The 15364-nt window shown below is 41.1% G+C and overlaps 1 protein-coding gene across 2 annotated transcripts in view; it reads right to left on the reverse strand.

The window, feature by feature from the left end:
- RPH3A (rabphilin 3A) overlaps positions 1 to 15364 on the reverse strand; it is a 373169-nt gene that overhangs the window by 38425 nt on the left and 319380 nt on the right. For both annotated transcript variants that reach the window (XM_040346131.1, XM_040346123.1), the window contains 2 exons: positions 3233 to 3307; positions 45 to 154 (listed from right to left, as the gene is read on the reverse strand). In XM_040346131.1, the coding sequence (XP_040202065.1) occupies positions 45 to 154; positions 3233 to 3307 (185 nt within the window). The remainder of the gene's footprint in view (positions 1 to 44; positions 155 to 3232; positions 3308 to 15364) is intronic.

The following is a 15364-nucleotide window of genomic DNA, read 5'->3' on the forward strand; positions in this document are numbered from 1 at the left end:
GAAAAGTAGCTATACATTTGCTTTTGGCAAACAAAATATCTTACCTCAAAGTCTTTCTCTGCAACTCTTCATCCGTGATGCCATGATACACAAGGGCCTCGTTCCATATTGGATTACGAGTATTTCTCAATGTTTTAGTACGCAATTTGTTTGCCTGGAAATATAGAGAAAATCTAACTATGCCATTCTCATTTTACATTATGTAGCATTTTAAACAAAGTTCCATTTTAATAGAATAATTAAAAAGAGTGTGAACTGTGAGCAAACATCAATATAATAAAGCATATTATACAATAAAACTGAGCAAATATTAACGATATACAGTGTACTACTAAAAACAGATGGCACATGGTGGAACATTTGAAGTCTGAACAATTTAGTAATAGGGACACTAAAAGGTTTTTGAAAATTGGGTGTTTAAAGAATAGATTTCACCAACTGAATAATTCAGGAATGAGTAAAAGAAACCAAACAACTGTAGTTCAGGCCATATAGTGATAATACCACATGCTGACAAAGCAAGGCTAATTAATAAGGGATGTTAAAGGTGGTAGGCTTACATGTTTCTGACTACACATACACACTTGTGTTCCCTGACTGCCTCATTAGAAATCAGTACATACTTTGTACAGGCTTCATTAAAAATAAAGTACAGCAAGTAAAAATTGCTTTAAATCACAACAGTAATGGCTGTGCACCAGAGCTTGCCCACGCACAGATCTCACATCAAGATCCTAAAAATAAAGCTACAAACCAGGTTCTCCAGCATCTCAAATGAACTGTATTGCTTCTTCATCATCGAGCCCCGTAAAACTATATATCATATTAAGAAATTATAAGGTTTGTAATTCCAGAGAAGAAGTAAGTCTATCTTAAAATTAGGCTATAATAAGTCTGATGCCTCGTACACACAACCGTTTTCCTTGGCAAAAATCATCAAGAAAAATGCTGGCAGAGCTTTTTTGCCGAGAAAAACGGTTGTGTGTATGTTTTTCGTCGAGAGTTTCTCGACTGCTCTCTTTTTTCTCGTCAGGAGTCTCAATTTTCTCATCGTGGTTCTCGTCGGGCTGGTTTACGATGAGAAACGCGTTCGTGTGTATGCTTAGAAACCCATGCATGCTCAGAATAAAGTATGAGACGGGAGCGCACCTTCGGTAAAAGTAGCGTTCGTAATGGAGATAGCACATTTGTCACGCTGTAACAGACTGAAAAGTGTGAATCGTCTTTCACCAAATTTTTACTTAACACGCAGTAACATGAGATCAGCAAAAGCAGCCCCAAGGGTGGCGCCAGTGGAATCGAACTTCCCCTTTATAGTGCCGTCGTACGTGTTGTACGTCACCGTGTTTGAGAACGACGAGATTTTGTCTTGACAGTGTGTATGCAAGGAAAGCTTGACAAGAATCTCGTCAAGCTTGACAAGAACCTCGTAGAGGAAAACAATGTTTCTTTTACCACAAGATTCTCGGTCGTGTGTACGAGGCCTGAGTTATGGGAAATGAACATCGAGGACAACAACAAACATACCATCTAGCCACTTCAGAAAATGTTTTACAGTTTAGGTTTCACCACTGCTGAAAAAAAGTGTCAGCCTGTTTAAGAGGCTGAATTAACATGGTGATATGTTGTGATAAGCACTAAAAAAATATCACTGCAATGTGAAGCCTCGTACACACGACCGAGGAACTCGACGGGCGAAACACATCGTTTTCCTCGTCGAGTTCCTTGTTAGGCTGTCGAGGAACTCGACAAGGCAAGTTTCTCCATTCCCATCGAGGAAATAGAGAACTTGCTCTCTTTTTGGCTCGTTGAGTTTCTCGACAGTTTCCTCGACAAAAATGTACACACGACCGGTTTCCTCGGCAAAAAAATATCTCCCAGCAAGTTTCCGAGAAACTCGGTCGTTTGTACGAGGCCTGAGGAAAAAAACTTGAGAGGTTCGGGGAAGGCTTTTCAGGAATGCACACAAAGCATCCTCCCAAGGAAACCCACGATCCCGATAGAAAGGTCAGAGGTTATTCCTCCCACATAAGTGAGTTTAAAAAAAAAAACACATAGCCCCATAGTTTTATTGGAAGCCAATGAGAGGCAATTTTTTAAATATATATTATTTATCTCCAACTACTCTCTATTGTTCATACCATGCCCCTTGAGCCCCCTTGCCTCCTTGAGCCCCCTTGCCTCCTTGTGGTGATCTAAATAAATCAACACAAGCTCGATGCAATGGCATATAGAAAACAACTATTTTCTATCTGTCCTGTTCCCACCATAATTCTTGCACGGAGTGTGTTGTTCAATAAAGCATCATGCCTGCATTTTTACACAGCACAATGCACCACATGTCACAACACACAGCCCATTGCAATGCACTGCAGTATATAAGGTTAACATAAGGTTAAATAAAGTGTTATTTTGTAAAAAAAAAGAAAAACATTTTAAAGCAGAAAAAAGTAAGCAATGCAATGCATTGTAACAATGCATCAACCCCCTTCTACACAATACACACTAGCATGCATGTGCTTTAGTATGTGGCTTGCTTTAAACTCCTGTACCTTTTATTGTTCTTATCACCAATAATTCATGGTAAAGAGAAGGAACAAAAAATCCCCCCATTTTTAGTTTCTACCTGACTTCTCACTATTTTTTATTAAACTATTAGGCCTCGTACTCACGATAGGTTAACCAGAGTACAACGGTCTGATGGACCGTTTTCATCGGTCAAAACCTATCGTGTGTGGGTCCCATAGGTTATTTAGCCATCGGTTAAAAAAAGCCAACTTGCTTTAAATTTAACCGATGGATTCCTAACCGATAGGTCAAAACCGACCATTAGTAGGCATGACCATCGGTTAAAAATCCACGCATGCTCAGAATCAAGTCGACGCATGTTTGGAAGCATTGAACTTCATTTTTTTCAGCATGTCGTTGTGTTTTACGTCACCGCGTTCTGACACGATAGGTTATTTAACCGATGGTGTGTGGGCGCAACGGACCATCAGTCAGCTTCATTGGTTAACCGATGACTATGGTCCTTCAGACCGTTCTCATCGGATAGACTGATCGTGTGTACGAGGCTTTAAACACCTCACTAGGGACTTATCACTGTAAAAAGCAGTTAAAAGTTTTTTTTTTACTATTTACTAAATGTACACCTATGTGTCTTTTTATCCATCCCCTACCAAATGATTATAGAAAAAGAACAGCTCTCAATTTTTTGTAAATGGTATATTACCTTACTGGCACCAGGTAGAAGATGCAGCTTCACATATGGATCCGCTAAACCATTTGAGTCCATAGGTTTTAAACCCTAAAAGACAAATTAAAATTTAAAAACATTAAATAATTAGTTTTTGTGGCAAATTCATCTGAATAACCATTTGTTACTGCATAAGACTTCAGACAATGAACTAAGAAGACATGAATAGCAATAGCAATATATTTTCTTGTAGCAAAAATGTCAATTCAAAATTCTGAGCTTAAAAAACGCAAAGTAACATGGAAATGTTACATCCTTTACCTTAGCAACATCAATCCCTGAACAAGAAGCTCAGGGTTACAATCTGCATTGGTTTTATATAATCCGCACATGTACAGTCCAGATGACACTATGTGGATTCCATCAGACATATTGTTAGTAATCCACAGAATAGTTAAAAAAAAATATGCCACTACAGACTTATTCTGAAGATGCAGGCTCATGGGATATCCTCATTCTTGTTTCCCTACTGAGTCTCATAGCAAGAACAAGTATATGGGTTAGAAGAAGACCCATCCATACACTGAGGGCATTGCATTTAATGAGTCAAACAGCCTATAGATTTGCATTGTAAGAAGAAATATTAAAGCATAACCACTGCATGTCACTTCAAAGCAGAAGCTGCATATTTAATGAGTAAATATGGCTATCCCAGCTACATATATAATTTCAAGGTATACACAGAAACATTTGTATTTTTTTAAAATAATAATAACATATATTATTCATATTATTTACACCAAGTTGATTTATTTTACATTAATATCGAACATTGTTTTAGGACCACAATTAATTTTTTTTCTTCATTTTTATTGGGGGTGTAAGGTAGTAAATACTTGTGAATATCTACCTTTCTGAAAAGAATCACCTGATATTTTAGCAAGATTAAAATAAATAGGCTCATGTTATTTTATTAAGAAAGACAGAAAGCTTCCAGAGAAGAACATTTAGGGGTAGATTTACGTAGATCGGCGTTTCTTTCTGCGGGCGTAACGTATCCTATTTACGTTACGCCTCCGCAACTTTTACAGGCAAGTGCCGTATTCTTAAAAGAAAGTTGCGGCGGCGTAGCGTAAATAGGCCGGCGTAAGCCCGCCAAATTCAAATTGTGAAGAGGTGGGCGTGTGTTATGTAAATTAGGCTTGACCCGACGTGATTGACGTTTTTCCCGAACGGCGCATTCGCCGTCTGTGGAATTTCCCCCGTGTGCATTGCTCCAAAGTACGCCGCAAGGACGTCATTGGTTTCGACGTGAACGTAAATGACATCCAGCCCCATTCACGGACGAATTACGCAAATGACGTAAAAAATTCAAAATTCGACTCGGGGACGACGGCCATACTTAACATTGGTACGCCGCACTTACGCCACCATATAGCAGGGGTAACTTTATGCCGGGAAAAGCCTAACGTAAACGGCGTAAATGTACTGCGTTGGCCGGGCGTACGTTCGTGAATTCGCGTATCTAGCTGATTTACATATTCTAGGCGTAAATCAGCGTACACGCTCCCCTAGCGGCCAGCGTAAATATGCAGTTAAGATCTAATAGAAATCTATGCGTAACTGATTCTAAGAATCAGGCGCATAGATACGACCGGCCGGACTCAGAGATACGACGGCGTATCTGGAGATACGCCGTCGTATCTTGTCTGTGAATCTACCCCTTAGTATGTTAAGGAACAGTTTATAAAGGAGGGTCTGGAGCAGGGGTCAAGTCCTGGGGAAAAAAGTGTGGGAACTCTCACCCAAGATCCACTCCCCCACCAAAAAAATTATACGCTCATATGCATAATTACTAAACCGATTGCTTAGAAAGAAGCAAGTTCTTTCTAAATCCCGCGATAACTCGCGGCAGACCTCCGCAATGTCTCCTGGGAACAATGACAAAAGCTCCCAGGAGAAATTGCGGCATCGAGAAAGTGACGGAATACCCGCACACTACCCGATGAATCCATATACAGGAAGCGGCCAGTAACATAAAGGATTACTAAGGTTTGCCTGCCCCTGACAGTGACTAGAGCTGGGCGTACACCCGAACGATAATGTTGAGGATGCTGTGCTTATGAATGAATGGTACTGTTTTTTCAACACATGTGAGAATGAACTTTTACACAAAATTGTTAAAAGAAGGAAATTCAAACTTAAAGCAATTGAAAAAAGTATCACAGAAATACAGAACTTACTAACCCCTTTTACAAGCCAGCAAGACTATAAGGACAAATCAAAGGAATTACAGGATATCATTAAAAAATATGATACTGATATCCAAATTAAAAAACAAAAGAAATTCAAGAGGGATGTACTTGATTATAAAAACATGCAGGTATATAAATGGCAAGCCTCCATGGAAGAACCTACTGAAGGTCTTGATGACACTCTTATGGATGAAAGTGACCCCACACTACTGGCCGATGATGAAGGAGGTGCCCCTGGGCATTTGACCAACCCAGCAGCAACTAATAGGGCAGGAGAAACCATATCGGGTACACCCCATACACCAAGATGGCAGCAAGGAAGACCTGAGAACAGAAGGGTTAGATACCAAGATAATGAGTATTATAGGAGTCCTAACCCACCAAGATGGAGGTCACACAGTCGCAATAGTCACTCTCCAGGCCGAGACCATTACCCTTATGACCCTTATTATAACCAAGGAAGAAATAATGGGGATTTTCACAGGGGAGGCCCCAACACCCGACCGCCAGGAAGGTGGCGAACGAGAACAGGACACGGGAATACAGGTTGGAGAGGGGCGAATGGCAACCGAGGGGCTACCCCTGGAAGATCATCAGGAAGAGGAGAAAACCAAAGAAATCAAGGCTACCAGGAACGGGTACCCTACCCCAATCCATGGCACAACAGACCGTATTACCAGGACAGAGAAACAGAGCCCACCCAAAGGGAAAACGCACCAGAGGGTGCAGGGGAGGGCAGAAGAAAACGCCCAAGGCAGCATTAGGGAAAGGCATATTTAACCTTAGTGATATCCAACTAACTAAGGAAGAGCTGCAGATCCTGGATTTAGGTTTAAAATATGCACCGGAAAAACCAATAGACCAATTTGAGGTGTTTATTGACCTTCAAAAATTTCTGAGAAAACTCAATTTACGTAAATTTTTTCTGAATAACCAAGATGAGGACATAACGGAAGTATCGGAATATACTCAAACCAATCTACGGAACAATTCTACGTTCAATCCCAATACACCAGGGAACCAGTGTATAGGAGCTTTTAACCACTTGCCGCCCGCCAATGACAAATTGACGTCGGCAAAGTGGTTGTAGAATCCTGACCGGACGTCATATGACGTCCTCAGGATTCTCAGCCGCTGCGCGCCCCCGGGGGCGCGCATCGCGGCGATCGTTGTTGCGGGGTGTCAGTCTGACACCCCGCAACACCGATCTCGGTAAAGAGTCTCTCACGGAGACTCTTTACCACGTGATCAGCCGTGTCCAACCACGGCTGATCACGATGTAAACAGGAAGAGCCGCCGACGGCTCTTCCTCACTCGCGTCTGACAGACGCGAGTAGAGGAGAGCAGATCGGCGGCTCTCCTGACAGGGGGGGTTCGCGCTGATTGTTTATCAGCGCAGCCCCCCCTCGGATCGCCACATGGACCACCAGGGAAGCCCACCCTGGACCACCAGGGAAGGGGGCAAAAAAAAAAAAAAAAAAAAGTCTTAAAAAAAAAAAAAAAAAGTCTTGGAAAAAAAAAAAAAAAGTCTGAAAAAAAAAGCAATAAAAAAAGATGCCAATCAGTGCCCACAAATGGGCACTGATTGGCAACATGTGTAAATCAGTGCCGCCCCACAGTGTCCATCAGTGCCACACCACAGTGTCCATCAGTGCCACCCCACAGTGTCCATCAGTGCCACCCCACAGTGCCCATCCATGCCCAGTGCCCACCTATCAGTGCCCATCTGTGCCACCCATAATTATCCATCAGTGCCGCCCATGAGTGCCCATCTGTGCCACCTACGAGTGCCCAGTGCCGCCCATGAGTGCCCATCAGTGCCGCCCATGTGTGCCCATCAGTGCCGCCCATGTGTGTCCATCAGTGCCGCCCATGTGTGCCCATCAGTGCCGCCTATGTGTGCCCATCAGTGCCGCCTATGTGTGCCCATCAGTGCCGCCTATGTGTGCCCATCAGTGCCGCATACCAGCGCCGCCAATCAGTGCCACCTCATCTGTGCCCGTCAGTACTACCTCATCGGTGCCCATCAGTGCCGCCATATCAGTGCCCGTAATTGAAAGAGAAATCTTACTTATTTACAAAAAAATTAACAGAAAAAAATAAAAATTTAATTTTTTTTCAAAATTTTCAGTCTTTTTTTAGTTGTTGCGCAAAAAAAAAAAATCGCAGAGGTGATCAAATACCACCAAAAGAAAGCTCTATTTGTGGGAAAAAAAGGACGCCAATTTTGTTTGGGTACAGTGTAGCACGACCGCGCAATTGCCATTCAAAGTGCGACAGTGCTGAAAGCTGAAAATTGGCTTGGGCAGGAAGGTGCGTAGGTGCCCTGTATGGAAGTGGTTAAAAAGATGGTGGAAGCAGATTTGAAAAAACTGCAGAGAAAATTTAAAAATAAAAATAAGAATGTGTGGAAAACCATTAAAGAAATTGGTAATAGAAATGAAGTTATAATCAGACCGGCAGACAAGGGAGGTGGCCTTGTCATCTTAAATAAAGTGGACTATGAAGAAGAGATGGAAAACCTGCTCAGAGTCGAAAATACCTACAAAAAACTAAAGGGCAATCCTAAAATACGGTTCACCAAAAAACTAGAGAAATTCGTTAAGAAAGGCAAAGTCTTGGGAATTCTGAATAAAAAAGAGGCTGACTACTTAGTGTCCAATTCTACCAAAACACCAGTAATCTATTACACCCCGAAGATACATAAAAGATTAGAGAAACCCCCAGGTAGACCGATCATAAGCGGGATTAACTCCATCTTTTCCCGCTTAGGAGAGTACCTAGATACGTACTTACAACCAATCGTCAAGCAGGGTAGATCACACCTCCGCGATAGCCTTCAATTGATCAATGAATTGCAACAGATTGATGGTGCAGAAAATTTACTTCTAGCTACTATTGATGTCAATTCGTTGTATACTAGTATATCACAAGCAGATGGGGTGCTAGGGGTAGAAAAAGCCCTACACCAAAATACTACGTTAAAACAAGCACAAATCAATTATATTGTAGAAGGCCTTAAAATGGCGATGGAATGTAACTATTTTTGGTACCGGAAAAAGTACTACGTACAAACTAAGGGGGTGGCGATGGGGGCTCGTTATGCCCCCAGTGTTGCCAACCTATTGATGGACTGTTGGGAGGAAGAACATATATACAGCCAAAATATCCCCCAGATTAGACTGTACAGGCGGTATATTGACGACCTTATCATTTTATGGGACGGAACAACTGATATGTTCGAAAATTTCTTACAAGATCTGGACACCAACAGGTATGGCCTCACCTTCACCGGGAAGTACAATATGGAATGTATAGATTACCTTGATCTTCAGATCTATAAGCAGGGACCTAAGTTACATACAAGAACATACTTCAAATCCACGGATCGCAATGGATATATCCCATCAACAAGTTTCCATCACCCACGCTGGAAAGCCAACATACCTAAAGGGCAAATGATGCGACTCCGGAGGAATTGCAGCTCTATCACAGATTACATAGCCCAAGCGGACATAATTGTCGACCGATTTAAGGAGAAAGGATACAAGGAAGAACACCTGGTAAAGCTAAAAGCTGAAGTTCTGAACATGGATAGAAGCTCCATGCTGTCACTCAAAAAAAAGAACAAAAACAACAAAACAGATGTGGCATTTATTACCGGCTTTAATTCCCAATATAAAGACTTCGAACATATCATCAAAAAATATTGGCCGATCCTGCAAGAAGACCACGCCCTCACTAAAGTTTTAGGTAAAAAACCCAGCTTCATTTACAGACGTGCACCATCGTTACGTCATCACCTTGTGCACAATGTTCTTGATCCACCACGGACTATCAGTCTTTGCCCTGAACTCAAGGGCTTTTTCAAATGCCAGCGATGCCTGGCCTGTAGGGTGAGTAAAAAACAACCCAGAAAGAAAACAAGTTTTAAATCAAGAAATGACTTCAAAGAATACCAAATTAAGGAGCTCATTACCTGCGACACTACACACGTGACATATGTCATCGAATGTCCGTGCCACTTACAATACGTGGGCAGAACCACCTGACCCTTGAAAGTGAGAATTCGAGAGCATATTAACAGGATCAAAGCAGGATTTCCAAAACATCATCTCTCACGCCACTTCAAAGAATTCCACCAGCAAGACCCGACTAGTTTGATCTTTTATGGGATAGACACAATTAAAGACAACTGGAGGGGTGGGAACAAGACAACAGCCATCTCCCAAAATGAGACTGGATGGATATATCGTCTGGGTTCTTTGGCGCCCTTCGGGCTTAACAAGGACATCGACTTAAATTGCTTTTTGGCCAACCCTTAAGTCTATCACACTCAGAGTACAGACGACCCACCCAGTAATCTACTACATATATTATTCTTTTACTGTCTATCCACTTATAACCTCTCCCACATTCCTGAGATTATAGCAGGGATGTCACTAGTGGACACCGATACACCATCTTAGCTAGCATCTATACTGCTACCCACATATATGCCACTAGCATAATGTCCCCAGTTCAACTATTTCATTTCTTACCATTCCACCTTTGGGCCAGCCCCTTTTTTGAACATCCCTGAGTTCTTTAGTTCCACTCTCATGTTATATGAGAGACAGATACACTCAATCCCTTATGTGGGGTAATACACACGTTATATGTAGTTCACTCTCCTATACCGCAAGTCAGCATTTTGTACACATTGTTGCAATTTAGCCTCTTTTGTGTAGTTACCTGCTTATAGGGGCTTAATGTTGTGTATGAATGGTTGTCACTTAATTAATTTTTTGAAGTTTTAATGTGCCTCTAGAAGCACTCAATTCTTTAATTTTCCCTCCGGGGAGTAGAATTTTATCTACTATTGCATATATTTGGTGCCCTTGAGACAATGTTTACGCCCTCTGCCCCCATTAATTACTGCGCCTTTCGGCTTGAACCTACCGCATTAATGCACTTGCTTTCAGATGGCAATGCAGGATTGCGCAAGGGCACCCCAATAACATTGTGCCCTTGCCTATGGGTGGTTACCACCGCCCATATACTTTGATTAGTAATTATGAGCATTCTGTATGATTTCACATATACCATATTACCTGGACTTACTGCCCTAACCTGGTACTTTTGTATAATTATTTATTTAATTTACAACCTATATTATTATATTCTGGCTAGATGTCACTTTATCCATACACCCAGTTCCCTAATGAAGGCTGGGGTTTATACCATTCCTTCCATTATATTCTCTTTTTATTATATTTACTATATTTTATTTTTTAACTTTAATGCCTAGTTTCTAGTGTACAATTATCTACCACTAAGTATTCAACGCAAATATTTGTGACTTGTTCCCTTCCATCTTACATTTTTCACTTTTGGATACATTGTGGGTGGATTAACAATGGTGCACGGACAACATTCTCCCCTATAAGCAATGCCAAAGATACACCTCCCCATAAAGGGCATATCGAATGTATTATGTATCATTATTTAGGGAAACAGCACAGTGGACATTGATTTTTGCATGTGCCTTTTAGTAGTATTGCCTGATGTAATGCCGATGTCTTGCTGTCCAAATCACTGTTTAAAATATTTGCATTATGCCTAGGATATCAGCACCAACATGCGGCAATGGGAACGTCCACGGAGACACTCTAAAACATTTCAATTAGATGGGATTCCCTAACATCTTCTGATTGGCCTCTACCGCGGAGGGGGAGGGATGCCTGCATGTTGACGCTCGCTATATAAACCATCTGACGAGGTATGCGTGTACCCGCTTCAGAAGACGTAATCAATACGAAACGTGCGTAAAGCGGATACACGCACACCCACACGCACTCCCGGACTGATCAGCTGTCTTCCAGTGGAGCGCGTGCCGTTCCCCAGCTGGAGCTGACACTTCTGATTCACCGGCTATCAGTGCTGTGCTGGGAGGCTTATGCTATCGCAAGATAACTGCCTGCTACTTTGTTTTTATTATTTTTTATCCCCACCAATTGTCCTTATTTTATTTATTCATTACCCCTTTTTGGAAATTGGTTCTATACGTTTTATGTAACTGCCTGCTGTGTTGCACATGCCTATGTGGCAGTGTTAAATAAAAAAAAACCTTTTTTACTCTGAACATACTGCGCTATGAGAATATTTTTTTCATTGGAGGATCCCCGGACAACTTAAAAAGAAGTAGAGCCACCCAGGCCAGGAAATCCGTGCATCCATAGGACCCAGGAAGACGATATCGCAGCTGCTGGAGATTAATCCTACTTGCACTTTACCCCTGCAGGGGTGAGTGCCTTCGGTGAGTAGGGACCCAGGAGGGGAGCACCGGAGCACTGTGCGAATTCACACAACTGCATTTTTGTGATTTATCACCCTTTGTGGGTGCACCAGCTCACGGACACTTAGAGATATATATATATATATAAACATATACTTTTTCATTGTTATGTTTATTTTTATTTTCATTTTTATTTTTATCCTTTGACACTATGTGGACTGAAGAGCTTGTTTGCTACACCTAATCACTGGACTTATTCAATTTTTTATATTTGGTTATAGCTTCACCAATTCATAGTTGTGCTATACACCTACTGGTATTCACCACCACGCTGGTACTTTTTTGATTTCACTTATCGCTGACTGGCGATCACGGCTCAATTTGATACTTATTTCAGTTTTTATTTATTTATTTATTATTATATTTTTTCTGCATCACCCATCACTCACAGTCCACCTACTGGGTGACCACCTTTGCGGCTAAGAGCCATTATTGACCTATTTTGTATTTTGCACACTTGTTGTATATTTATTTTCACATACCTATTAGAGTGTACAGTACATGCTAATTAGCCCACTACGTATTACTACACTCAGGCACTTGTATTTCTTTCATCCTTTTGATCACATACAAGTTACTATTGTACCTTTCCATTGGTACATCTAGCCTCTAGTCTAGACAGCGCCACCACCCCTTCCATTTTTATTAGAGCTGGGCATCGCCGCTTAGTGAAGGATTGGCTCGGGCGGCTCGGCTGCTCTAGTCCTGCAAAGGGAACGGAGTTCCTACTGTGAAAAAAGTGCAGGAACTCCGTTCCCACGCGTTCCCGCAGGACTTGAGCCCTGGTCTGGAGAGAGTTCCAGGCCAGACATAAAAAGCAGTAATTGGCATAAAAAAACACTGGCCCACATATGCATATAGAACAAATGCATATAGATGTTGTTAAACACAATAATGCATAAAAGTTATATTTATATATTGCCAGCACTGGTAACAAATTGGATTCAATTATATGCTGTGTGCAGGCTGCAGTGAATTGAATATGTTGAACATACCTACACAGCCAGCCAGATACAATATGGTTACTTGTCTCTTCAAAATAACGACTTCTTGTATAGTTTGCGTTCCCTTTTATTTTTTACATAACAAAACACTTACAAATATTCTTTACTGCAAACCATAACCTGAACCATGACCGCTGAAAGAAAAATCATTTTAAGTTTTTTGTAGTAGGGTTAAGAGATGAAATCTTTTCAACACATCCGTTCTGGTGGTTTTCCACAGTAGCATGGGGTGTGTCAGGTAATAGGTCTACAAACTTTGTCCACAAAAGAATCCCTGAGAAAGTCAATATCACATATCACTTAATGAGGATAAAAAATGCATTTGTGCATAAAATGTAATTTGTTGTCCATTTGACAACTAATGCCTTGTACACATGATCAGAAATTCGGATGAAAAAAGTCACACAGAATTTTTTCATTGGATATTCCAAAGTGTGTGGGCCCCATCTGACTTTTTTCCATTGGAGTTTAGAAATAGAACACGGAAAAAAATCTTATCGGATATTCCGATCGTCTGTATGGAGCTCAGATGGAGAAAAAAACATGCATGCTCAGAATCAAGTCGATGCATGCTCGGAAGCATTGAACTTAAAGAGTGAAAGTTTGAAACACCACAATTTTAGTTTCATATACTTCACATCATACAGTGGAGCAAAAAAGTATTTAGTCAGCCACCAATTGTGCAAGTTCTCCCACTTAAAAAGATGAGAGAGGCCTGTCATTGTCATCATAGGTATACCTCAACTATGAGAGACAAAATGTGGAAACAAATCCAGACAATCACATTGTCTGATTTGGAAAGAATTTATTTGCAAATTATGGTGGAAAATAAGTATTTGGTCACCTACAAACAAGCAAGATTTCTGTCTCTCACAGACCTGTATCTTCTTCTTTAAGAGGCTCCTCTGTCCTCCACTCATTACCTGTAATAATGGCACCTATTTAAACTTGTTATAAAAAAAATACCTGTCCACAACCTCAAACAGTCACACTCCAAACTCCACTATGGTGAGGACCAAAGAGCTTGTTTTAAAGCCCAATACCCGCTTGTTAAGAAGTTTGATAAGCCACAGGTGCACTTTAACCACTTGCTGACCAGCCGCCGCAGTTTTACTGTGGCAACATGGCTCGTCTGAGTGAAACAACGTTATGTTACGTTGCTTCGCCCTGTGGCCACTAGGGGCGTGCGATGACTGCTGGGCACCAGCGATCGCTCGTGACACAGTGAGAACTGGGATCTGTGTGTCTAAACACACAGATCCAGTTCTCTTAGGGGAGAAATGACTGATTGTCTGTTCTTATGTATGAACAGCGATCTGTCATTTCCCCTATTAAGTTCCATCCCCCCTTCAGTTAGTACATGCAGCAAGAAAACAATTAACCCCTTGATCATCACTGACAGTGACTTTTTTACAGTAAGCAGTGCATTTTTATAGCACCGATTGCTGTTTACTGTGGTTACGGCAATATATGGTTATATATATTTATTTACTATCCTGATCTATGTTGGAATATATGTGTATACACATGAACCATTAATTTGTTACCCAATGCTATTATTATTACAGTTATTACCAGTATACAATTATTTATCAGGAATCAATCAACATAAATGCATTTTTAATTTTTAGCAGTGTGCTTCATTTAAAGTCCCACCAATCTAACCCCCCCCCCCCCTTGTTCTTTTGTTTTTAGCGCAAAAAATTAAAACTGCAGAGGTGATCAAATACCACCAAAAGAAAACTATGTTTGTGGAAAAAAGGATACAAATCTTGTTTGGGTACAGCGTTACAGAGCAGCACAATTGACAAATAAAGCGATGCAGTGTCAAATTGTAAATTTGTAAAAATTGAGCAGTCTGTAGTTTCTCTTTATATGCAGCCTCCGAAGGTGATATCACCACTGACGTTCTAGTGGTGAAACTGACATGGGACTGGAGCACAATCACAGTGAATGGCTTGCTGCGTAGCTTCTCCTTCAAAAAACATCTTGCATTATTATATACAAGGCCTTCTGTGATTGGAAGAAGGATGTAAAAATGTAATGATCCCCCTTGTCCAATTACAGAACACATTGAGATGGATTTACCAAAGGCAAATAGACTGTGCACTTTGCAATTGCAGTTATTTCAGAGCTCAGTAAATGAGGAAAAGCTTAACTTTGCAAAGAATAAACCAATCACATGCAAGGAAATTTAGAAAGAAAGCATTTTTGCTTGCACATGAATGGATAGCGGAAGTCAGCAGAGCTTTCCCTCATTTACCAAGTTCTGAAGCAACCGCACTTGAAAAGTGCACAGCCTATTTGCCTTTAGTAAATCAACCCTATTGAATTCTTTGAAGAGGATGCACATCAAGCAACCTGCTACTAGTTTCATTGTTGTAACTTTAGCGGTGACATCACCTTCAGAGGCTGCATGTAAGCAACATTTTTAGGGAAAGCAGCAGCCAGCAATGTGGTGCACATCATTAGAAGCACCCCAACTACAAATCACAATTCAGTTTAGTCTATTGCTGGCTATTGTGCTCTGGCCATGCCATGTATGTCTTAACTAGGTCATAAAGGTAAAAGG

Source organism: Rana temporaria, chromosome 1 (genome assembly GCF_905171775.1).
Source record: "Rana temporaria chromosome 1, aRanTem1.1, whole genome shotgun sequence".
Lineage (NCBI taxonomy): Eukaryota > Metazoa > Chordata > Amphibia > Anura > Ranidae > Rana > Rana temporaria.